The sequence below is a fragment of the Orycteropus afer genome, unplaced genomic scaffold (genome assembly GCF_000298275.1).
Source record: "Orycteropus afer afer isolate SDZICR_OR568_19922 unplaced genomic scaffold, OryAfe1.0 scaffold00016, whole genome shotgun sequence".
NCBI classification, from domain to species: domain Eukaryota; kingdom Metazoa; phylum Chordata; class Mammalia; order Tubulidentata; family Orycteropodidae; genus Orycteropus; species Orycteropus afer.
In genome coordinates this window covers 12955530-12979524 of record NW_006921603.1, presented here as the reverse complement: position 1 = coordinate 12979524, position 23995 = coordinate 12955530, and the positions used below count along the sequence as shown (strand labels likewise).

General features: G+C 33.7%; 2 protein-coding genes across 2 annotated transcripts in view; one reads left to right on the top strand and one right to left on the bottom strand.

Moving 5' to 3' along the window:
* Positions 1-23995, top strand: part of DOCK7 (dedicator of cytokinesis 7) — a 281812-nt gene that overhangs the window by 99077 nt on the left and 158740 nt on the right. The gene's annotated exons all lie outside the window — the stretch shown is intronic.
* Positions 4450-12867, bottom strand: ANGPTL3 (angiopoietin like 3). Its single transcript, XM_007959094.2, has 7 exons — positions 12373-12867; positions 11411-11521; positions 9230-9344; positions 8109-8222; positions 7557-7652; positions 5006-5272; positions 4450-4634 (listed from the first exon to the last, which is right to left on the bottom strand). Exons 1-7 carry the CDS (start codon positions 12865-12867, stop codon positions 4450-4452), a joined length of 1383 nt encoding a protein of 460 aa, XP_007957285.1.

Sequence of the window (23995 nt, the reverse complement as noted above, 5' to 3'; positions counted from 1 at the left end):
AATCCTACTTCCGTAGTGATACTGCCTCGGAAACCCAAGGAGGGGTCGCTATGAGTCGGGGCCGACTTGACAGCAAGCAAAACAACAACATGGTAAGTAGAAAAAAGGGAAACTGGAGAGAGATCTGGGATGCATATACAGATTTGGCAACTTTATTCTTGGAAAGTAGCTGATTACAGAGAAGCAGGAAACATTCAGAAGGACTAATGAACTAATGGAGCATGTGAACTTCAGCCTCCATGACCTTGATACCAGAAGGATTAGATGGTGCCTGGCTACCATGCTGACTGCTCTGAGAGGAATCAATAAGAGGTCCCAGATAGGGTGGGGGGAAATATGGAACAAAACTAAAGATCATAAATAAGACCAGCTTACTTTTTCCACCAGAGATTGGTGGAACTCCTGATCTTACGGCCCTTAGACACCCTTCATGCTAGGAACTGAACTTAACCCTCACGACTCAACTGGCAGCCAAATGATAGACAGACTTATAATAATGTGGACAGTAATGTTAGGAGGGCATGCAGTCATTCGAATAATCAAGCATATGAGATCAAGAGGACAGCATTTGCCCTGGAAAGGAGGTGGGAAGATGGGAGGAGATGGAAGGAAGAATGAAGGGAAGGAGTGGCCGAATGCAGGAAGTGGGAAGAATGTTGTTACAATGTGAGGATTGCAGTACATGTCACAAAACAGGATGTGTATGGATTGTTGAATGGAAAACCAATTTGCTTTATAAACTTTCACCCAAATCTCTTTCATATACACACATACACACAAATTATAATAAAAAGATAAAAATAAATAAAATAAAAATAGGTGATTACATGAGAGTAGATAAAATTTCTGAGGGTCAGAGTTGAGGAGATGATCAAAAATTGTGCACTGGCCCACAATATGAAATAGGAGGAGAGACAAGAGGTACAGCAATTTGAGGATAGTGTAGTATAGTAGTGTTAATGGAAGCAAAATGGTCAAATATGACAAAAAGGATATTGTCATTAGTAAGTAGTGGTGAGATCAAAGGGAATTTGGGCTGAGAAAAAGCCATTGGATTTGACAAGTATGAGTGGTGAAATTAGAACAGTTTTGGAAAAGTTGTTGTTGTTAGGTGCTGTTGAATCAGCTCCAGCTCATACCGACCCTGTGTACAACAGAATGAAACACTGCCCCATCTTGCACCAACCTCACAATCCTTGCTGTATTTGAGTCCATTGTTGCAGCCACTGTGTCAATCCATCTTGTTGAGGGCCTTCCCCTTTTTCACTGGCTTTCTACTTTACTTTACCAAGCATGATATCCTTCTCCAGTGAATAGTTCCTTCTGACAGCATGACCAAACTAGGTGAGACAAAGTCTGGCCATTCTCAGTTCCAAGGAGAATTCCAGCTGTACTTCTTCCAGAACATTTTTGTTAGCTCCTCTGGCAGTCCATGGTACTTTCAGTGTTCTTCACCAACACCACAACTCAAAAGCATCAACTAACTATTCTTTGATCTACCTTATTCATTTTCCAGCTTTCACATGCATGTATGGCAATTGAAAATATTGGGCTAGGCACACCTTAATCTTCAAAGAGATATCTTTGCCCTTTTCAAGAGGTCTTGTGCAGCACATTTGCCCAGTAACAGTACATTGTCTGGTTTCTTGACTGCTGTTTCCACTGGCATTGATTGTGGAACCAAGTAATACAAAATCTTTGACAACTTCAATCTTTTCTCCATGTATTGTGATGCTACTTATTGGTCCAGTTGTGAGGATTTTTGTTTTCTTTATGTTGAGGTATAATTCATACTGCAGACTATAGTGTTTAATCTTCATCAGTAAGTGCTTTAAGTCATCTTCACTCTCAGCAAGCAAGATTGTGTCTGTGCATATCACAGGTTATTAATGAGTCTTCTTCCAGTCCTGATGCTGTGTTCTTTATATAGTCCATCACTCGTCTGTCAGTTTGTTGCACTTTTGTGGCTTGCATGTTGCTGTGAGGCTGGAGGTTATGCCACTGATATTTCAAATACCAACAGATGGACAAATACCCATGATGGACAGGTTCCAGTGGAGCTTCCAGACTAAGACAGACTTAGAAGAAGGAAGGGGCCACCCACTTCTCAAAGAATCGGCCAGTGAAAGCCTATGAATTTCAACTGTGAAACATTTGCAAAGTATTAAGAACAAAAAAGAACAACAACAACAAAAAAAGCCCACTGTTATCAAATTGATTCCGACTCATAGTGACCCTTTAGGACAGAGTGGAACTGCCCAATAGGATTTCCAAGGCTGGAAATCTTTATCGAAGGAGACTTGCCTCAGCTTTCTCCCACAGACCAACTGGTGGGTTCAAACCACTGATCTTTTGGTTAGCAGGAGAATGTTTCAACCACTACACCACAAGAGCTCCTTTAGTAGTAAGGACAGAAAGAACCATAAAAAAATTTAATTTGTGAACCATAAAAAAAAAAAAAACAAGTCCTTTCTTTTTCTCTACCAGAATTCTCTCCCTATGGGAAAAAATTAACTTAGTATTCCTACAAGGAACAGAACAAAACATGCTGCGTGTGAATTGGAAAAAAATGGAAAACAGAGAATGCAATTAGTATGTTAAATAATGAATTATTTTGCATTTGAAGGTACCAGTTTTTTAAGGGGAAAAAAAAACCACCTTGGCATCCTTGCTGTCAAAAGTCAGTGTAAATTTTGACAGCTAGGGTAATGGCTTATTCTTGCCTTTATTCTTTTGTACTTTTCTGGACAAAAATATTGTTTAGTGTAGTCTTTTATATATGTGATAAAAACCAAAATTCAATTCCCTTTAAGTCAAAATCTGCTTCTTAGAGACCCTATGGGACAGAGTAGAACTGTCCCACAGGGTTTCAAAGGATGTAAATTTTTACAGAAGCTGACTGCATTGTCTTTCTCCTGTGGAGTGACTGGTGGGTTTGAACTACCAATCTTTTGGTTAGCAGTTGATCACTTACGCACTGCACTGCAAGGGCTTTTATATGTGGTGGTGGTGGTGGTGTTATGTGCCATCAAGTTAGATCCGACTCATAGTGACCCCTCCTTGGGTTTCCGAGGCAGTATCGTTACAGATGTAGGTTGTCTAACCTTCCTTCCAAGGAGTGGCTGGTGGGTTTGAACCGTTAGCTTTCTGGTTAGCAGTCAAGTGCCTTAGGCACTATACTACCAGAGCTTTTCTATGTGATAGGTATAGAAAATATATGTATAGCATATTCATTGGAGAACTTGACATACATGGTGCTGAATATTTATTGACCAAGGTGAATCACTATATAACTCCATGCACAATATCCTTTAAGAACTGGGTTTAATTCAGTATTTTGTTTCTTGTTTGTAGCTTTTTAAAAAAATGATTTGAAAATCAGTAATCACAAATGATACTTTGATCAGAAAATTTGTATCTAATCTTTGGAGATTATTAAATTGTAAATAAGAAATTACAGGTAATTTAATCATACTATTGTGTCATCAATAAAAAAACTAAAAGAATTAAATTTCTGTAATTAAGGATTAAGTTTTTATTGAATTTTAAAACATCAAACATACATGTCTGTCAAGTGTTTAAACATTAGTAACTTGTTATGATTAATTCTATAATACTTGAAAGCCTATCTAAAAGTATTAGACTAGCACCATGGGAATAAATTATTTAACATTAACTTGATACTGCAGATACATTAATTCTTATTGTATAGATCCCTTTTATTTGTTTTCACAGTATTAAGTGCTTAATATATAAAATGCATACAGTATAGATAAGTTAATAAATATGTTAAGATACAGTGATAACGGATATTAAAGTCAATATGACTTAATAATCATGATCTGCATTTGTTAAAAAAGTAGTGAACCTACTGCAGTATTGTATTTTATCTTGCTTCATTTGGTGTCATAAATAAAATTTACCACTTTCTTCAAATTATTTTGTAGCAAAATGAGGCATCAATTTTGAACTGACTGAATTTTAGGTTTAAAGTTAATACAATTATAGAATTTAAATGATCAATTCTTTATATCCATTCAAGTTTAACATTTTAACCAAAATTAGTCTTTTAAACTGGGAAAGTTGTAAAATTATTTCATATGATGACTTTTAAAATAAAAGTCTCTTTGTAAGTTTATTGTTTTAATTAAAAAAAAATTTTTAATTTAACTATTGGTTTATAATTTAGATTGTGACTATCTAAAATGGATTCCTGCATCATTTCTACATCACAAAATATTTGAACATATGATAAAGAATTTTGATTTACAAAGGTAAATTGTTTTCCTTGAAGGTTTGTGAAGATATGTTTTATCTTAAAATAAATTGATAGTGTCTTTGAAATAAAAAATCTGTTTCTCAAACATACTATTATACATTTAATATCAGATTATTAAACCACAGTAACTTGGGATGAGTTTAATTTAATGGCTTTTTATTTGCCTTAGTTTATTCAAAACTTTCTAAATGCATTGGGTAGATCATCATTTTGGTTGACTTGACAGAGTATAACCTCCCATTTGAAGACTTCCAACATATTCCTCTTCTCCTCTCTACTTTAGTTTTTCCTCTTGGTTTGACATATTTACCATTTAGATGGTTTTCTTCACACATGTCGTGCCACCACCAACCTCCTATAGAAGACAGATGTGCAGTTTAACAGACACAAACTTATATGTAGTTACTGTTAAGTTTTTTTTCCATGAATATATCTGTATTTCTTATATATACGTAATAGTGTTGTAAATGCTACATGCCAATATTAAATAATCTGTAAAAATGTACTGTTTATAAAAATAGAATATCTGAGTAAGAATACAGGTAAAATACCCAGTTGAACTAGAATCAAATAAAAATTATACTTATAAATAGTTAAGAGATTTATTTACCTATAAAAATGTTTATTTGAGATTCAAATTTTAAAGACTTGACATTGAATATGATAGCCAATTCTTTGGAAAAATATTTTGAAGATACAGAAATAAGAATATTAGAAAAATAATACCTGAATAAGTTTCTGGACAGTTGTGATATCCTTTTGCTTTGTGATCCCATGTAGAAAACACCAAATCTTTGTGTTCTGGGAGCACGTTGGGGATGTTGCCAGTGATCTCAACTAAGTATAACTTGTAGTTGGTTTCATGATTTCCCAAGTGAAAAGAATATTCAACATAATAATTTTTGTCTTTCCAGTCTTCTAACTCAATTCGTAAAGTGTAATTGGATTGGTTTACTATAGAGTATATTTTATCTAGGCCCAACCAAAATTCACCTAGAATGAAAAATTCAAAATCTGTTGAGTTGTTAACTACAGATTGTGCAGTGACAGCTTTTTAGAGCATTTTTTATTGGTGCAAGTATATGGTTTTAGTCTTGAATCATTTTGATTTTTTTTTAAGAGTCTCATAAAATATTTAAAAAATAATTTTATTGATGATATATAAATGCACAAAAATGTTAAAAATATTAATAAACCTGCCTGAAATCTGATTATCCTTTCTAAAATGGAGATGACAAGACATGTTTCACATGTGAAATATATTAGACTACTACAGATACTTCTAGATTTGGCCATTGAGAGAATAATATTTCACTTCTAAGTTCTTCTATGCACTAGCTTTATTATTAGCTGTTTACAAGTACCTGTGTACCACTAAGAAGTTTGTTAAAATAGTCCCAGAAACTTAGATAAGAGTAATGTCATTTTCCTGAAATATAGGCTTGGCCTTTGTTATTTGCTTGATATATATGTTTTCTTTGAAGAAAGAGAAAGAAAGAAAATTTTAAAAAAAACATGGTTTTTAATAACTTTTCTCTGTAATTTTTATTATTTAGATATAAAACCACAACAAATAGAAATAGACCTCTTTTAATATCACCATCTTCTTAAATAAAATATTTAATGAAAAACAGAGGTCAGTGTTTCCTTATTGCTATTGAGTTAATTTGTTGTTGTTGTTGTTGTTTGCCGTCCAGTCAGCCCTGACTCATAGCGACCCCTCCTTGGGTTTCCGAGGCAGTATCACTATGGAAGTAGGATTGCCCAACCTTTCTTTCGAGGAGTGGCTGGTGGGTTTGAACTGCCAGCCTTCTGGTGAGCAGTCAAGTGCCTTAGGCACTATGCTACCAGAGCTCCTATTGAGTTAATAGAGTCCTCTTTTTAAGAATTGCTGGTAAGAGCAAATAATAAACAGCTTACTCTCTTAGTTGAAGTAAATTTGTATTCTGAACTTAGCTGTCAACTTTTTACTTCTGGTTTACTCTTACTCTTAGAAGATTTGGAGCTACAAAATTAATCACAAATACATCTTTTCGGTATGGATTATCTAGTAGTTTGAATGATATAATAATGGATGTTTTCTACTCAGTAAGTAAGTACTTGTATATCATTATTGATATTTGTAATATGGTTTTTAGATTTTAAGGAGCACTGGTAGCACAGTAACTAAAGCATCTGATAGCTAACCAGAAGGTTCGTAGTTCAAACTCAGCAGCCACCCGTGGAAGCAAAACTAGGCAATCTACTTTTGTAAAGATTTACCACGTCGGAAGCCTAACGGGAGTCGCTGTGAATCAGAATTGACTAGATGGCAGTGGTTTTCTTTTTTTTAAGATTTTAAACATCTGTTACTCATTTTTATTTTGCTTATTTTATTTTTTATCTTGTTTATTTTGTGGTCAAAATCGAATAATTTGCGTTGAGTTAACTACTTCATTTTAAACCACACATTGTATAATATACATTTATAATATTTAAATTATTGAAATTCAAAATTTTGTACTGTATGTCTGATTGCTTCTTGGTCCCTTCCAGCCTCAAAATAATTGATATCTAAAATGTTCATTAGAAAATAGAGTGACTAGGGCTAGGAATAAGGAATTCTGGTGGTGTAGTGGCTAAGGCACTTGGCTGCTGACCAAAAGGTCGGTGGTTTGAACCTACCAGCCTCTCCGCAGAAGAAGGATGAAGCATTCTGCTTCCATAAAGATTTACAGCTTTGGAAACCCAGTGAGAGTCGCTGTAAGTCAGAATCAACTTGATGGTAGTGAGTTTGGTTTGGTTTGAATGCTAGAAATAGTTTTCTTTGTAGCTCATCCATAGCACTTAACATTTATAAAAGCACATGACACTTAATAAAAATTATCTGTAATAAGTATAATTTTGATAATGATAAGTCACTGAATTAAGTTGTAATGAGTACAATTAAGAACAGTTATGTAATTGTGATGAATATAATTCAAATAATAACAGTTATAATAAATGCAATTACTAACAAATGTGTAATTATTTGTTAGTATGTGTTCCTAAAACTGGGACTATTTCTCATTCATTGCTGTATTCTCAATACCCAGTCCATAATGTTGTTGTTGTTATGTGCCATCAAGTCGGACCGAACTCATAGTGACCTCTCCTTGGGTTTCCGAGGCAGTATCACTATGGAAGTAGATTGCCCCATTTTCCTTCTGAGGAGTGGCTGGTGTGTAATAATAGGTTCCCAGTAAATATTTTAAATAATTCATTGAATGAATGAATGAATGAAATGGAATCACTTTACCATCCAACCTCCCAAAGCCATATTTGTAGTTCTCCCAAGTTTCATTGAAGTTCTCTGATCCATCTATTCGGTGCTGAATTAATGTCCATGAGCTACCTGCATAAGATGAATGAAATTGTATAGTTTTAGTAGATTGGTGTTGACAAATGTGAAAAATACTAGTTCTTTTTTTAGGTATGTTTTTAATTGATGACATTGCAAGGTAGTTTATTAATGTTGTTATGGAAATAACATTTTTTTATTTATGTTTCCAAAAGAAAAGGAAAAAGCAACTAATGGATTTTTTCTTAGTAAACATATTGACAATAGTCTTTTTAGATTATTTTATGGGAGGAGGTGGGAGAGTGAATAAATGCATGAATAAAACGCATAATAAGACAAATTTTAGTACTATTTGTACATTGATACTCATGTTACATATTTCATTCTGTGTACATTCATATCAAAGATAGCAAGATTACAAAAAAATAAAAGATAGCAAGATTATGCTTGCTAATAGATAGTGAGTAACTTGAACTAAGTACTGTCCATTTCTCCTTAGGCTGATTTTACCTGATTTAACATCACAGTAGACATTAAAAACTTGAGAGCTGCTGGGTCTAATAGCATAAATGCCACTTGTATGTTCACCTCTGTTATAAATGTTGATGCAATCAACAGGAATGCCTAGAAACAACAAAATGTCATCTGTAAGGTATAATAAGTAGAATATCTTTAGTGGTTGAGATTTTATTTGCCATTTTATGGAATTGTGGCAGAATGTAGCCTTTTTCAGTATTTATCCTAAACTATTTTTATTGGATGGCATATCATATGAAGAACTGAAATATTTATTGATAACCAGACTGATTATTATTTTTTTCTTTTTACAAAAAGTGACATGAGAATTGTAAACTTTTTTTTTTTTTTTTTTTGCTAGACATAGGAAGACTCTAAAATGGAAAATACTATATATAAGACATTAGTGTAATGTTTGGCACATAGCTGGTAGTCAGCAGATACATGTGGAAAGAGTGAATATGCATGGAGAAAACAGAGAGGTTTTTTTTTTTTCCCTGTATGAATTGCCTAAGAAATGAATGTATTTGAAAGTATATCACTTTGTTGAGATTTGGTTGGGAATGGAGATTTCTTCCCTTCAATGTTTCTCTTATGAACATTTTCCAGCAAATGGGAAAATGGAAAAAAAAATGTTGAAGAGAATCCAATATTCTTTTAATTTCTTCAACATTAATATTTTTTTGTATTTGCTTTATAAGCACATACACATACCAAATACATATTTTGCTGTGCAATTTGAAAGTAATTTGCAAACTTTATTCCACTTTACCTCTTAAATATTTTAGCATGCATCTTTGAAACATGAAGCTATTCTTCTATGTAACTATGATACCATTATCAAGGCTAAGAAAACTGATAATGATTGCATATTATCTAATATCAAGTCCACATTTGTATTTTCTTGATTGTCTTTAGAATGTATTTTAAGTTTGTTTGTTTTTAACTCAGGATCCAACCTAGGTTGACACATTGCATTTTTGGTGGTTGTGCCTTTATATTTTCTTTTAGTGTAGAACAGACCCTGAAAATAGAGGTTTTTTGTGGAAATATCAGACAGGGAAATATAATGATACTTAGTAGCTTCAAGAAGAAAAGCCACCAAACAATCTTACCATCATGTTCTGTATTTTTTGTTTCATTCAGCTGAAGAGAAGGAGTAGTTCTTGGTGCTCTAGTCTTGGAAGACACAGAATTTTCTGTGGGCTCTTGAATACCAGTCTTTTTAAGCTGATAAAAAAACATAAATATACTTTTAAAAATGATAGTGAATATACAATTAGGGGAAATCTGAGTAAGGATGTTAAAAGTACTATTTATATGCATCTTATCTTTTAGTTTACAATATATATTATTTTTGAAGTTAAGAGCAACAAACTGTTACAGATTGTAACAAATTACCTATTTGTTGTTATTGAACAAATATCAAAGAAGATTGTACAAATACCTATTTCCAAAATCAGGCATATTATTTAATGAGTGGAAGAAACAAAGAGAGCAAGGCAGAAAACAGTTTGGATAAAAAGCAGAGCAAGGTGAGAAACAGAGACTTTGCTTTGCTCAGAATATTTTAAAATTCAATTTATTTATATGAATAGAATATATTTAACAGGAGATCAAATAAGTTATATGAATATAATGTATTTATTATTATATTTAGTAATACAGACAGATTTTAGTTTTAGTAATTCTCTGTTTTAGGTCTTATTTTCAGACCTGCCATCAAATACATGGCATAGATGACCTTTTTCAGTTCCTAATTCATAGAATATGTTGTTAAGTTCACTTTCTGAGTACTAGTCTTTTCTACTAAATAATTGTGTGCTGTTGAAATCACTTAATTTTTCAGAATTTTGGTTTCTTGATTTAAATACGAGGAAGTTGGATCACATGAGATAAGCCTTCTGATTCAAAAATCTGTTGTGTTTATTTCTTCACTCATTTTATTATTATACAGAATATATATATACATATGTATGTATGTATGTATGTATATACATATCTCAATCACTGTAAAATAATGACATTCTGTTTTTTTGATCAGGTTCCTTTAATTATAATAGAAGGTATTTTTAAAAAGTTTAAACAGTAATACCAGCAGGGTGTGCACTCACTAGAACAATCAACCATATGAGATCAAGAAGGTATTATTTGCCCAGGGATAGAACTAGGTAGGTGGAAGGGGTTGGGAAGGAAAGACTAAGGCAAGGAATGGGCGTGAGAAGTAGTAGAAGAATGCTGTTACACTGTGGGGATTGCAGTGAATGTCACAAAACAAAATGTGTATGGACTGTTGAATGGAAAACCAATTTGATCTGTAAAGTTTCACCCAAACACAACTAAAAAAAAAAAAAAAAGAGCTTAGAAAGACAACATATATAAGAAGAAGGAAATCATGGAAATCAAAAGTGGTTGTTAAAAATTCTTTTTGGACAATTGACATTACCAACTAAAAGTATGAGTCATAAAATTACTGAAACAGAATGACATTATGGTTAGTTAGTAGATATTGTTAATAATATTTACCTTATGGTTCTTGGGAGCAAATTTTTTACAACTTCTCTGAGTCTCTTGAATAGCTTAAGAATACCACTAATATTTTTGAAATATTATACTATGTATCGGAATGCTTATATTCTAATATAGCTTTATGCTAAACAGTTAGTCTTTCCCTGGCATAGCCAGTTGTTTACCTTATAGAATAATAACATTGTTGAATGTTGAACTTTAATTATTGAGTTGTGCAATTTTCTATAATAGTAAGCATTTATTGACTGCTGTGTGCTGAATATGAAACTACCTTTATTAATTCAGTATTTATTGAGTGCCTACTATATATTCAATAATGTTCTGTGTCTTGAGGTGACAGCAAAAATATAGTGAGGTGGGGAACCAATTGGGGGTTTTCAGTAAAGAGAAATGATCTAATTTAAATTTTAGTAGGATCACTCTGGCTGCTGCATTGAGGATATACTTGAATAAATTTGTTTCTTTTCTCACAGTAATCCTATAATACAGATTCTGTTCTTGTCTTCTTGGGATACATAAGGAAACTGACAGATTCAGAGGTTAAGTAATTTATTCAAGGTCACACAATAAATTTTAGAGCCAGGATTCAAACCCAGATACCAGTAGTTTTTTTTTAGCTTCAGAGCCTACAATTGATAATAATTATGTTGATAATATCATTTCATTCACTACCAAGTTAAAGCTTTTAAATACTTTTAGAATCCAATGCTTTTATATACCTAGATTTTATACAAATGACTGGATATACTATTAAAATACCGACTTACCTGATTTTCTATTTCTTTTATTTGGCTATGTTGTTGGTTTAATTGTCTATATTGTTCTTCCACAGTCTGCAGAAGGTCTTTGATGCTGTTATCTTGTTGTTCTACAAAAGTCTGGACATAGATTGTAGGCTGGTTAAATGCTCCTTTCTCTCTCTCCACCTCTCCACCTCCCTGTCTGTATCTCTTCATTCCTCTCTCACCTCTTTCCCTTCATCTCTTTCTTCTCTTCCTCTCTCCTATTTCCCCTCCTTCCCTCCCTTTCTCCCTACCTCCTTTCTTTCCTCTTTCTCCTTTTTTTCCTTTCTTCCTCCTTCTCTCCCTCCCTTTCTCCCTTCCTCCTCCTTTTCCTTTCTCTTCTTTTGTTAGAGTAGATTTTTCTTAATTACACACTATCACAATCTAATTTTTTAAACTAATGGTAGAATAGAAAAATGAATACTGGCAATCATTTTTCCTTGCATACTTCTTTCATATAGTAGTACATACTTTTTGTTCTTATGTTTTATTTAAAATGTACCATCTCTAAAACTTGATTTTTTTTGCATTTCAGAATGCTTCAGTTATTTGAAAAAAAATACAGTATTTTAATGTAATTTTTTTTTTACCATTTACTGTATTTGAACTATTTTAAACATGGAAGAATGATTTTAAATTTAAGTTTCTTTAACTTTTTTACTCACCTCCATTAATTTGCAATGCTATAGTAATTTGGTGTTCTAAATTTTGTTACTTAACTGATTTGTAATTTTCATATGAAATGTAAAGTTTAGTTGTTTTCATTTATAATTTTTGGAAAACATAAAAACCAACTTGAAATCACAGTGGCAAATTTTATTTTCTCCAGACTTTTTCCTTGAGAGCATATATCCAACAAATTATCAAATAGCATGTCTTAGAATTCTTTTTTTAGAAAAGATTCACATTGAAAATATAATCATGAACCCTCTTTGATTTTTACTTACTTTAAGTGAAGTTATTTCTGGATGTTCCTGAGTTGCAGGTTGATTTTGAATTAAATTAGTTAATTGCTCTTCCAAATATCTCACTTTTTGTTGAAGAAGAATTTTTTCTTCTAAGAGACTTTCAAGTTTTGAGTTGAGTTCAATTGACATATTCTTCACTTCTTCATTTTTGGCTTGTAGTTTGGATGTAGTTCTTCTAAGTTCCTTTTCTTCTTCTTTTATCTCATTAGTTTGCAGTGATAGATCATAAAAAGACTTATCAAATATATTAAGTTTTTGAAATATGTCATTAATTTGGCCCTTAGTCTTATGAACAAAGTCTTTAAGACCATGCCCCAACTGAAGGAGACCATTTGCTAAAATTTTTACATCATCTAACATAGCAAATCTTGACTTTGGCTCTGGAGATAGAGAATCAAATGAGGAATAGTCTCGGTCAATTCTGGAGCAAGTAACTAGAGGGACAATAAAAATAAGGAACTTAATTGTGTACATTTTGAGTCCTAATTATTCAATTTTTAATCAATTTGGAGCTAGGTTTCTCCTCTAAGGAGACCTAGATTGCTAAACTCTTTGTATACCCTATTTACCACATGAAAGGCAAGGTGGGCAGGCGAATATAGTTAATCATTAAGCCGTGTAAACTTGTAGGAATGTAACCTTTTGCCACATTGAGGTAGATCAATGCTAAATGAAATAAAAGCAATGAGTAACTAATAGGTGATTTGGAATTATGTTATTGTATTTAACTTTGTTGCATATTGTAGTTTCAGTGTTTGAGTGTCTACCGGCTTTTAAAAGCTCATTTTACTTTTCACAACTTTTAAAGATATTTATGAAGTAAGAAAAACAAACTCTTTTGACTGGTAAATTGATCATTAAAATTGAGGAAAAATTAATTCATTAAGTATGCATTTCCCACATATCTAGTTCTTTTTGAAACAGTGATCCATCACAATAAAACAGCTTTTCTGTGAAGCCTTTCTCAGCTCTCTTGGATGGTGATGATAATTCTCAGTGCTGTGCTCCCATACCACTCTGTATAAGCTAATATCTAATTTTATGTTCTTAACCACAGTAGAACATTTAGGCATACTATTAACTTTTTTGTTTTTGTTAAATTTATTTATTAAAATTGTTAACAAGCTCACAAACTTAAAAAAATGATGGGCAAATAGTTTCTGATATTGATAGTATTTAAGATTTAATTCTTTTAGTTTGACCTTAGAAGACCACAAAAGTATTGGTTCTTGAGTGAGTATATGGAAAAGGGCTAGAACATTCATATAGATGGCTAAAAAAAAAATGGGGGGAAAAAAGGGGTAAAATGTGTTTAATACTATTTATTAGGTAGGGAGGAGCTCTTGTGGCATAGTACCTAAGGCACTTGACTGTTAACCAGAAGGCTGGTGGTTCAAACCCACCAGCCACTCCTTGGAAGGAAGGTTGGGCAATTTACTTCCGTAGTGATACCGCCTTAGAAACCTAAGGAGGGGTCACTATGAGTAGGATCCAATTCCACAGCAGTTTTTTTTTTTTTTTAATTAGCCTAGGATTATGTGATAATATATACAGTGGATAAAACAATAATCTACTCGGAAGGAAGGTTGGGCAATCTACTCCTATAGTGGTATCACCTCAAAAACCCAAGGAGGGGTCACTATGAGTTGGGTCCCACTTGACAGCACATAACAACAACAAAAGCAACAACAACAAGACAATAATCAAAGGCAAACAAACATACTAACAATTATAGTGATAAATATTTTTTTATTTGTGAGCTTGTTAACAATTTTAATAAATAAATTTAACAAAAAAAAATTAATAGTATGCCTAAGTGTACCACTGTGCTTCTAATCTAGTGCTAAAGGGAAAAATATTAAATGCTTCATTCAGTTAAGTCACAAATGATTATCCTCATTGAATACTCAATATTAAGATGTTTTTGAAAAAATAACAAATTCTTTAAAAATGCCTTATCTTGACAGATTAATGTAGTGAAATTATTAACAGTGTGGGCTCTGGAGTTAGCTGTCCAGTCTTGAACAAGTTACTTAACCTCCCTGTATCTCAATTTCCCTATCAGTAAAGCTAGAGTAGTAATAGGACCTACTTCATAGAATTATGTGAATTAAAAGAAATAATATGTTCAAAGCACTTAGAATGAAGTCTGGCAATTAGGAAGTTCTCAACATATTATTACAGTATATCACATGAAACTAACTTTTAAACTCCATGTATATGTATTAATCAAACCATATTTTAAAGAAGGGGAAAGTATTGACAAAGTGAATTTCCATTTAAATGGTCATTTTTCAAGCAAAATTTTATGAAATGAAACTATTTCCAATTTTCAAATCTTAAAATTACCTCCTCTTGGTATAAAACAGAGACCGTATCTTTTGATGATTTAAGATTAAGGGCTTTGGGTATAATAACAGGAGTACAGATAGTGGTTAGAGTATGATCCTCAAGGAGACTGCCTGAATTGAAATCCTGGCTCTGCTGTTCTTCAGCTCTGTGACCCTTGGTCAAATTACTTAGCTTCTCTGTACCTCTGTTTTCTCATCAACGTTACCTAGCATGTAATAAGCAGTATTCAAGCCTCATATATTGGCTATTTTTTGTAATTAGAAACAATGAATGCACATATGCCTGTACTGTAATATTTTATTGGTGAAAATTATCTAATGTTAAGATCATGTAAATTGGGAAATTTTGTTAAAATATAGATTTTCTGAGTTCAGTATTAATGTTTTGGCCTCTTGGTAATTGTGTCTTTTCATTAGCCTCTGTATCCTTTTTCTTATTCCAATACTGTTACCCATTGCTGTCGAATCGATTCCAACTCATAGCAACCCTACATATGACAGAGTAGAACTGCTGCATAGGGTTTCCAAGGCTGTAAATCTTTACGGAAGCAGACTGCCACATATTTCTCACATGGAGCGGCTTGTGGATTCAAACCGTGGAATCTTTCAGTTAGCAGCCAAATACTTTAACCACTGTGCCACAAGGACTCACCTTTATCTAATACAGAACCATATAAATATTTTTACTCATAGCAGAAATAAAAAACACAAGTAAATAAAAATACAACGATACTTCTACTCATTAAAAAGAATAACAAATATTTTTCTTACTTATTTTCGTCCAGTCCTTCCCACTGGCCATGTTATAGGATTATAAAAGTGCATGTTGAACTAGAGAAGACATTTGCGTTTTCTCCCTCTTCTTTAAAGGGAAAAATTACAATTGTGATCATTAGTCATGAAGGGCATATTTTGAAACTTCTGTTACCTAAGCTGTCTACTTTTCTGGTTTAAAATGATTGACCCTGATACTTCATCTGCCTGTTAGTTGAGGGGAATTGAGATGGGCCAGCTTCTCTTCTCTCTTACATGACACACTGTTTACTGATAAGATCTATATCTGTCTTTTCTTTGGATCTCTTACAGTGCTGTGGCACAGTGCCTTGCACATTGTGGCAATATAACATTTATGGAATGATGAAAGCAAAATAGACTTAAGTTTTCCAAGTGTAAAACTTACATGTATAGAGACCACCTTTTGTTACAGGAGGCACCTTTTTAGAGAAGGGAATTTGAATTTTTCATGCTCCTTCTAGTGCATGAAAGTAACTAGGACACTAATACCAAAGAGAGTTTGTGTGAAGGAATTTCTTTCCACTTTCTTACTGTACTAGAATACTGACACTTTGTGCACTATTTATACATTTTCTCACATGCAACATTAACAGATTAAAGGTAATTGTTACATATTCTTGATTCATATTATTACCTCTAGGTAGAAGTATCTCAATAATTTTTCCCTATTGTAGTTTTATTTATTTAATGTATTGAATATAATTATAGTAAGTAATTTGCCTGATAACAAGCTGCAGAATGGAGAAATGTAATGAAAGTAGTATTTTTTATAAATAAGTTTATATTTGCCTTTTAATGCCTCCTGTCTCAGCCATTTGAGAACACATTTGTTAAAGACAGAATCTAATCATTGCTTGAACTTATGCCTATTTAAATACAAACCTGGTCAGATATAACCAGCAGCATTATAACTATTAAAAATGCCAAAGAAAAATAATAAACTCTCAAGTTAAAAGCAACTCGAGGCCCTAACTTAAAAATTCTTAGTTTTAAAGAACCAATATAAAAAATTTCTTAGGTACTTAGAATTTTAGAACATTTAGTGCTCTTGTTTAACTTCCAAGCAAAGCAAAGTCCTTTATCCTCCCTCCCTCAGGTTGTGCAATCCAATGAAGAGATGACCTCTAAAATAAAACACAAGGCATTTTGAGTCTTTTGAACACGGTATGCCATTAATTTCTTTCCTTTAAACTGGTATCATTTCCTTTTGAAATAATGTATTTGTTAAAAAGATTCTGAAAGCAATGTTTGAGAAAACCAGTTTTTAAATAGAAATGTTTATATTAGTAAATATGTTACTCTGGCATTAGTTTTTATTTTACATCCCCTTTCCTTTATCCAGAACAACATTGTCTAATAAAAATATAATGTGAACTATAACAACAACATGTAATTAAATTAAAAATACTAAATGGAAGCAGGTGAAATTAATTTTAATAGTATATTTTATTTAATCTAATATATAGAAAATGTCATTTCAACATGTGATATGTATAAAATTATTTATTTGATATTTTATAGTTTTCATACTAAGTATTCAAAATCTGGTGTGTGTTTATAGCACACGCAGTTAGTACTGAGCACATTTCAAGTGCTTGATAGTCTGAATAGATTATTTTATTTAGTGGCACCAGTCCTGAAGATGAATGAACTTTGCAGGATCCATTTTATTTATTTATTTACATCTGTATGATGTTAATTTTAATTTTTTTAATGCTGAAAGTACTTACTGTGGCAATTCACATATTATAAAAAAAATCATAAAAAAGTCTTGACTCTTCACTGTTAACATATTGGGGTCTATCGTACTAGATTCTTTGAATGACTAGCTAAGCATAGTTTTTATTTTACACAGTAAGAACTTTTTACCAATGATGGATACTAACTCTTTGTCATATATATATATAACAAACTTTGTGCAGTTTTGTCAGTTGGCTCCCACCCTTTGTTCATGGCTAAGTTGTCTACTTTTCTGGCTTATAGAGACAATATAGAGGCTTTAATATTTGTCTTTTATGAATTTTCTGGCTTTTACTCAGAAATGCCTGCCTAATCTATCAAATATAATCTCTCTAAAGTTCTTATAGTACTTTTATGGGTTGTGTGTGTATGTAATTTGGGTTAAAGTTTATAGAGTAAATTCATTTTCCATGTAGCAGTTCATACACATTCTGTTTCGTGACCTTAATTGCAATCCTCATAATGTTTTTTGTGTTTATTTTATAATTTAAACCTTTGATTAATCTGAAATTTAATTTAGTAAGATGAAATATGAATTCAGCCTTTTAATTTTGTTTTCCAAATGACTTACCAGCTTTCTCAACATTTTTCATTAATATACCTTTTCTCTGCTAATTTGAAATTCCTCTGGAAGAGTATTTTTAATACAAAGTAAAGACTTAAAAGGTTTATTTGGGAGTTACTGATGGAGTTAGTAGTCAATTGAAAAAGAGTTTGGGTTCAATTGTATGTTCTTTGTCTTCAGTAACCACTGAGTTTAAAATTATATTACTTCTACTTGAAATCAAATACAGCTTAAAGATAATGTTCAAATTAATTCCTATTTAACCTAGAAGTTAAACTTCCAGAAATGTTAAGTAACTGAATTTTTGTCAATTCTGTACTATTCATTCATTCAGTAAATATGAGGCACTTTTTTGGCATGGGGGAGATAACAGTTAACTAGATAGATAAGATATAACTTAGTGAAGTTTTGGCTCTGTCAGAGGAGATTTATGAACCAGAAGTAATAATAAGTCAACAAAAAAGATAAATTACAGATTGTATAAATATAGTGAATGGAGTAACAACTTGATATGATGGGGGTGAGGTAAAGGTGAGACGTTCTGATACTTGAAAGAGCCAGCAACATCCATTCCAGCAAAGCTAGGAGAGTTAAGTTCCCAGTTATGCACAATGCAGAGATTCTGAAGGGGATGAGGGTGAAGGAAACAGTGTGTTTTTCTTTTCTGTGAGTTTTGTGCTTCTGTGCTACTTGCACATTTCTTCTTGAAATTTATGAGCAGATTCTTTAATATCAAGTCCTCTTATGGGCTGTCTTGATATTCTGTGTTCATAGCGTTTGACATGTTACATGGGTTTGTCTGATTTTTATTTGCTTGTCTGATTTGCTCTCTAGACTATGACTTCTGTGAATTCAGGGACTTCATTTTCTTTCTCTGTGTTTCCATTATCTAGCACATTGTGGATATTTGTTCAATAAAGTTTGTTACAATGAAAAATTATAGACATAAGTAAGACTAATCTGTTACCTTGTGCTTTAGATTCTGTTCTCTCCCACCATCTCAGGAATCTTACATTCTCATTCAAGTATTTAATCAAGCCCCAATTTTTCAAACTTGAAAAAACTTCCAAAATCTCTATATTTTGTCTGCATCTATTATTACTGTTGTTAGGTGCCGTTGAGTTGGTTCTGATTCGTAGCATCACTGTGTACAACAGAATCAAACACTGCCTGGTCCTGTGCCATTCTCAAAATCATTGCTATGTTTGAGCCTGTTGTTACAGTCACTGTGTCAGTCCATCTCGTTGAATGTCTTCCTCTATGTTACCAAGTGTTGTGTCCTTCTTCAGGGACTGGTCCCTCCTGATGAAACATGTGCAGAGTATGGGAGATGATTCTCACCATCCTTCCTTCTAAGGAGCATTCTGGCCGAACTTCTTCCAAGACAGGTTTGTTCATTCTTCTGACAGGCCATGGCTTATTTAATATTCTTCACCAACACCATAATTGACATATATCAATTATTATTCTTTCTTCTTTATTCATTAGCTATTGTTCTCATGCATATAAGGGGGGTTGAAAATACCATGGCGTAGGTCAGGTGCACCTTAATCTTCAAAGTGATATCTTTCCTTGTTAGCATTTTAGAGAGATCTTTTGTAGCATATTTGCCCAATGCAATACATCATTTGATTTTTTGAGTGCTGTTTTCATGCACGTTAATTGTGAATCCAAGTAAAATGAAATCTTTGACAACTTCAATCTTTTCTCCATTTATCATGATGTTGCTTATTGATCCAGTGGTGAGGATTTTTGTTTTCTTTATGTTGAGATGTAATCCAAAGTGAAGGCTATATGTAATCTTTGATCTTCATCAGTAAGTGCTTCAAATCTTCACTTTCAGCAAGCAAAGTCGCATCATCTGCAGATTGCAGGTTGTTGATGAGTCTTCCTTCAAACCAGATGCCACATTCTTCTTCATACAGTCCAGGCTCTCAGATTAGTTTGTTCAGCATACAGATTCAATAAGTATGGTTGACATTTTTACAGATTTAAATCACTATGTACAGATTCCACATGAGCAAAATTAAGTGTTCTTTCAGCATCACAACAACTTGGAAGCCACCACAGTATGACAAACTGACAGACAAATGGTGGCTCTATCTATTACATTATCTTTTTCCCTTTTATAGCTTTTTAGAATTTTGCTTGTCAATTTCTTGAACTGCTTACTCCTTGATCTACTTCTATCTGGTTTTAGCCTGAGATTATCAGTGATTTTTATGTTGCTAAATCTAATGGACATTTTTCAGTTCTTACCTCTTTGGGCCTTGAGTGCCATTTGGTACTTGTGGTGTAGTAAATTACATGGTATGGTTTTTCTAGCCATACTCTTTGTAACTCCCACTGTATTACTGAGTGAGTGAGACCATGCAATTTAAACTCCTGATTGTTATAGTTATCCATGTGGTGTATTTCTGTTGGAGCAGCATGAAGTAATCTCCTAGGAAGTTTGCTCTCTCTCAGTGTATAGAATTCTGATGTTGGGAATGGTGAGTGTTGCCACTCTGCCAGGCTTAAAATGAGCCTTCCTAGAGGCGGAAAAGGATCTCCACTGCTTGTTGAGAGAGATACACTGCTGAGAGAGAGATGTGCTACTGAGAGAGAAGCACTGTGGAGAGAGAGATGTGCTGTGGAGAGAGAGACCCGCTGCAGAGAGAAATGCCTGAGTGAGAGAGATGCCTGGCTGAGAGATGGTGGCAGTGGAACCAAGAAGCATAACACAGAGTGGCAGGCTTACTTGGCCCACAGAAGCAGAGGCCAGGCTGAGAAGCCAAGGGCTGGAGAGGCGTGTCTAAGGGCTCAGCAGAGGGGAGACTGTCCTGACTGAAGAACTGTATCCAGAGCACGTTCCTGAATTTGAATTGTTGCCTACTGATTCCCTAATAAACCCCATAATCTGTGAGTTCTGTTTGGCCACTGCAGCGAATTATCTAACCCAGCAGAGAGGTGGTGGGTGCTGCAAGGGGGATGGTTGGTGTCTAGGATGCTAAGAGGGCTGTAGGGTGGCAGCATATCTGCCCTCATAGGAACAGTCCTTGGGTTGCTGATGGTGATTCTGTCTTCCTCTTGTGAAGTTAGAGGAGGTCAGAAGATGTCGCCTCCTCCCTGTGCCTTTAGCAGTACTTAAGTATTTCATTCTTCTTGTATTTTTTCATTTGGTTTCCATGTCACTGCACTCTTATGAATTTCCTCTTGGGTCTCTGTGGATAGGAGCTCTGGTGGTTTAGTGCCTAAGGCATTTGACTGCTAACCCGAAGACTGGCAGTTCAAACCCACCAGCCACTTCTTGGAAGGAAGGTTGGGCAATGTACTTCCATAGTGATACTGCCTAGGAAACCCAAGGAGGGGTCGCTATGAGTTGGATCAGACTCAGTGGCAGTGTGTTGCGTTGTTGTTTGCGTTGTCTCTGTGGATGTCTCCTCTGTTGTCTTTGGAGGCTCACCCTGCTCTGGCCATAGAATCTTGCAGTTCTTTAAGACTCTGTTCTTAGAATGACACAGATAAGTAATTGATAGTCTAATTATTTTGTAGTTGGTGTCCTTGAGAATGTGGATTTCTCAGCATGGGAAAAATGATAGATAGATGCAATAGAAAAAAGTAGGTAAAAACCCTATAGTCCTGAATTTGAATGGGAAATATCAGTATGAACTCAGGATGAATTTCATGTGAGAAGTGTTTTTCACCTGACTTTTTTCCCCTAAATGGCCTGGAAATGAGTAATCCACAGTGAGCACCCAGACTCTGATTTGGAAAAAACATTTCTTACTCATGAAAAAACACAGCTCTTTGGAGATATGGCTGATTCCAGGTCTGAAGTAGGAAATGTGGAAGAAGAACCTGGAACATTTTGTTGAAAGTAAAAGCAGGAATTCATTGAAGACTCAAAACCAAACCAAACTCACTGCCATCGAATCAATTTTGACTCATAGTGACCCCCTTTGTGTTTTTGAGGTAGTAAATCTTTATGGAAGTAGATTGCTCAATCTTCCTTCTGCGGAGTGGCTGGTAGGTTTGAACCACTAATCTGGTTAGCAGTCAAATGCCTTAAGCACTATGCTACCAGAGTTCTTTCATTAAAGACTACTATGATTGAATCCTGGCAGTTCAAACCCACCAGGCACTCCTTGGAAGGAAGGTGGTGCAATCTACTTCCGTAGTGATACTGCTTCAGAGACCCAAGGAGGGGTCGCTATGAGTCAGGTCCGACTTGACGGCACATAACAACAACATGATTGAATCAGAAGCATTCAGCAGTTTGAATTGGTTTACATTTGCAAAGATGGTATAATTTGAACACCAATATGGATACTAATTACAGTGTACTCCAGCACATCAAATATGTTTGATTGATGAGGTCATAAATGATGCTAAAGAAAAAATGACTTAATTGGTTACTTTTAGAGAATTCCAGTGAACCAACTTATTGTTTTTAAAGCTGGCAAATAATGGAACAGAATCAAGCATTTATTCCTTCCTTTCGACATAAGAGTTGTATCACTGGCTAAGCAAATAGTAGATGAGAGAAAGTACCCTTCAGAGAGGTATTTCAGCTTTTAAATAAAGAAGGAATGATAGGAATTACCTTTTGGCAATCTCTAATGAGTAATGGATCTAGGCATTGATTGTCAGTGTCTTAGTTTTTTAGTGCCATAGTAACAAAAATACCAATAGTGGGTTACTTTAAAGGACAAATTTATTTTCTCACAAGTTTAGGATGTTAGAAGTCTGAATTCAGGGCCCTGGTTCCAGGTGAAAACTCTCACTCTGTCAGTGTTCAAGGAAAGTCTTTGTCTCTTTTCAACTTCCTTTCCTTGGTTCCTTGGCAGGGTTCATGTGGTGTGGCATCTGTCTTCCCCCATCTGTGCTTCCTGGCTTGCTTGCTTGATATGCTCTTTTATATTTTAAAAGTGATTGGCTTAAGATACACCCAACTGATAGGAATTCATAAACATAACAAAGCAAACCCTATTCCCAAATAAGATTACATCTACAGATAAAGGAGTTAGGACTTAAAACACACATTTTTTGGGGGATCAATTAAATCCATAATAATTAGTTTCTACTAACTACAAAAAGAGAAACAACCAAACATTTTCCTTTTGAAAGAAGAACACAGTACCATTTATGAAGTGATCTTGGCAAAGACTTTGATCCTCAAGATGATGAAGGATGTAGATCCAACTGTCAGTTTACAAAAAACACAGAGTAACATCTGAAATACTACAGTGATGCAGTCAGTAACAACACTACAGGGATGTTATAAATAAAATCTACAGAAGAAACAATCTAGTTTCTTCAACGAAGAAATTACATGAGTAAAAGAGATGAGAAAATTTTATAGATTAAAAACTTCCTCTAGTTCACTAAGGTTACTTATTTCTTTCTCCTATAGACCTAGCAAACCTCTTTCATAACAATATAGATTTATGGGCATTTCTATCTCATTAGACATTCTCAAGACAAGAGAATGGCTTCTTTATCCTTCTTTATTTTCCTACTGCCCAACACAGTGCCTGGCATTTGATAGGGAATTATTAAATATTTCCTGTACAAATTTTATTTGATGACTTAAGTGATTTGTCAGTTATAGTCTTCCTTTGATCTCTAGTTCTTTTGATTTACAAGCTGACCAATCATAATATTCCCATGTTTGACTTTTGCATTTTTGTCTATTGTGAGTACAACTGACTCTTTTCAATTTCTCTAATACCTCCTGATTGCATGTTTATTTGTCAAAGGACACCATCACTCTCCCACTGTGGACATTCATTACTTCTGGTAAATGTAAAGATCATAGATCCCTACTGTAAAAAAAAAAAAAAAAAAAATTAAAAAAGTGTCAGAAAGTTAAAGCCATCACAACCCAGAGATAATCACTATCATCATTTCAGAAATATATTTTTAGATTTCATTCTCATTTTCTCTTTCTCCACACATGCACAATTTTCCATAAATAAAGTCTTGCTTACATACTGCTCTGGAACTTTTTGTTGTTGTTGTTTTTAATCCAACATACTGTATATCTTTTTTCACATCAATAAATACTGCTTCACGTTGTCATTTTGGGCACTCCATAATAGTTCCTCTTACTAAATGTATCTTAATTTACTTAACCAGTCCAGTACTGTTGAACATTTATTATTATTAT

What these genes read in the sequence shown, in the direction of transcription:
- ANGPTL3 (XM_007959094.2), bottom strand. Translation starts at nt 12,867, where the DNA reads ATGTACACAATTAAGTTCCTTATTTTTATTGTCCCTCTAGTTACTTGC. An exon ending in CAGAAATAACTTCACTTAAA is followed by an intron (nt 11,522 to 12,372) that starts GTAAGTAAAAAT and finishes ATCTATGTCCAG; the next exon opens with ACTTTTGTAGAACAACAAGA. An exon ending in CTACTGTGATGTTAAATCAG is followed by an intron (nt 7,653 to 8,108) that starts GTAAAATCAGCC and finishes CATCTTATGCAG; the next exon opens with GTAGCTCATGGACATTAATT.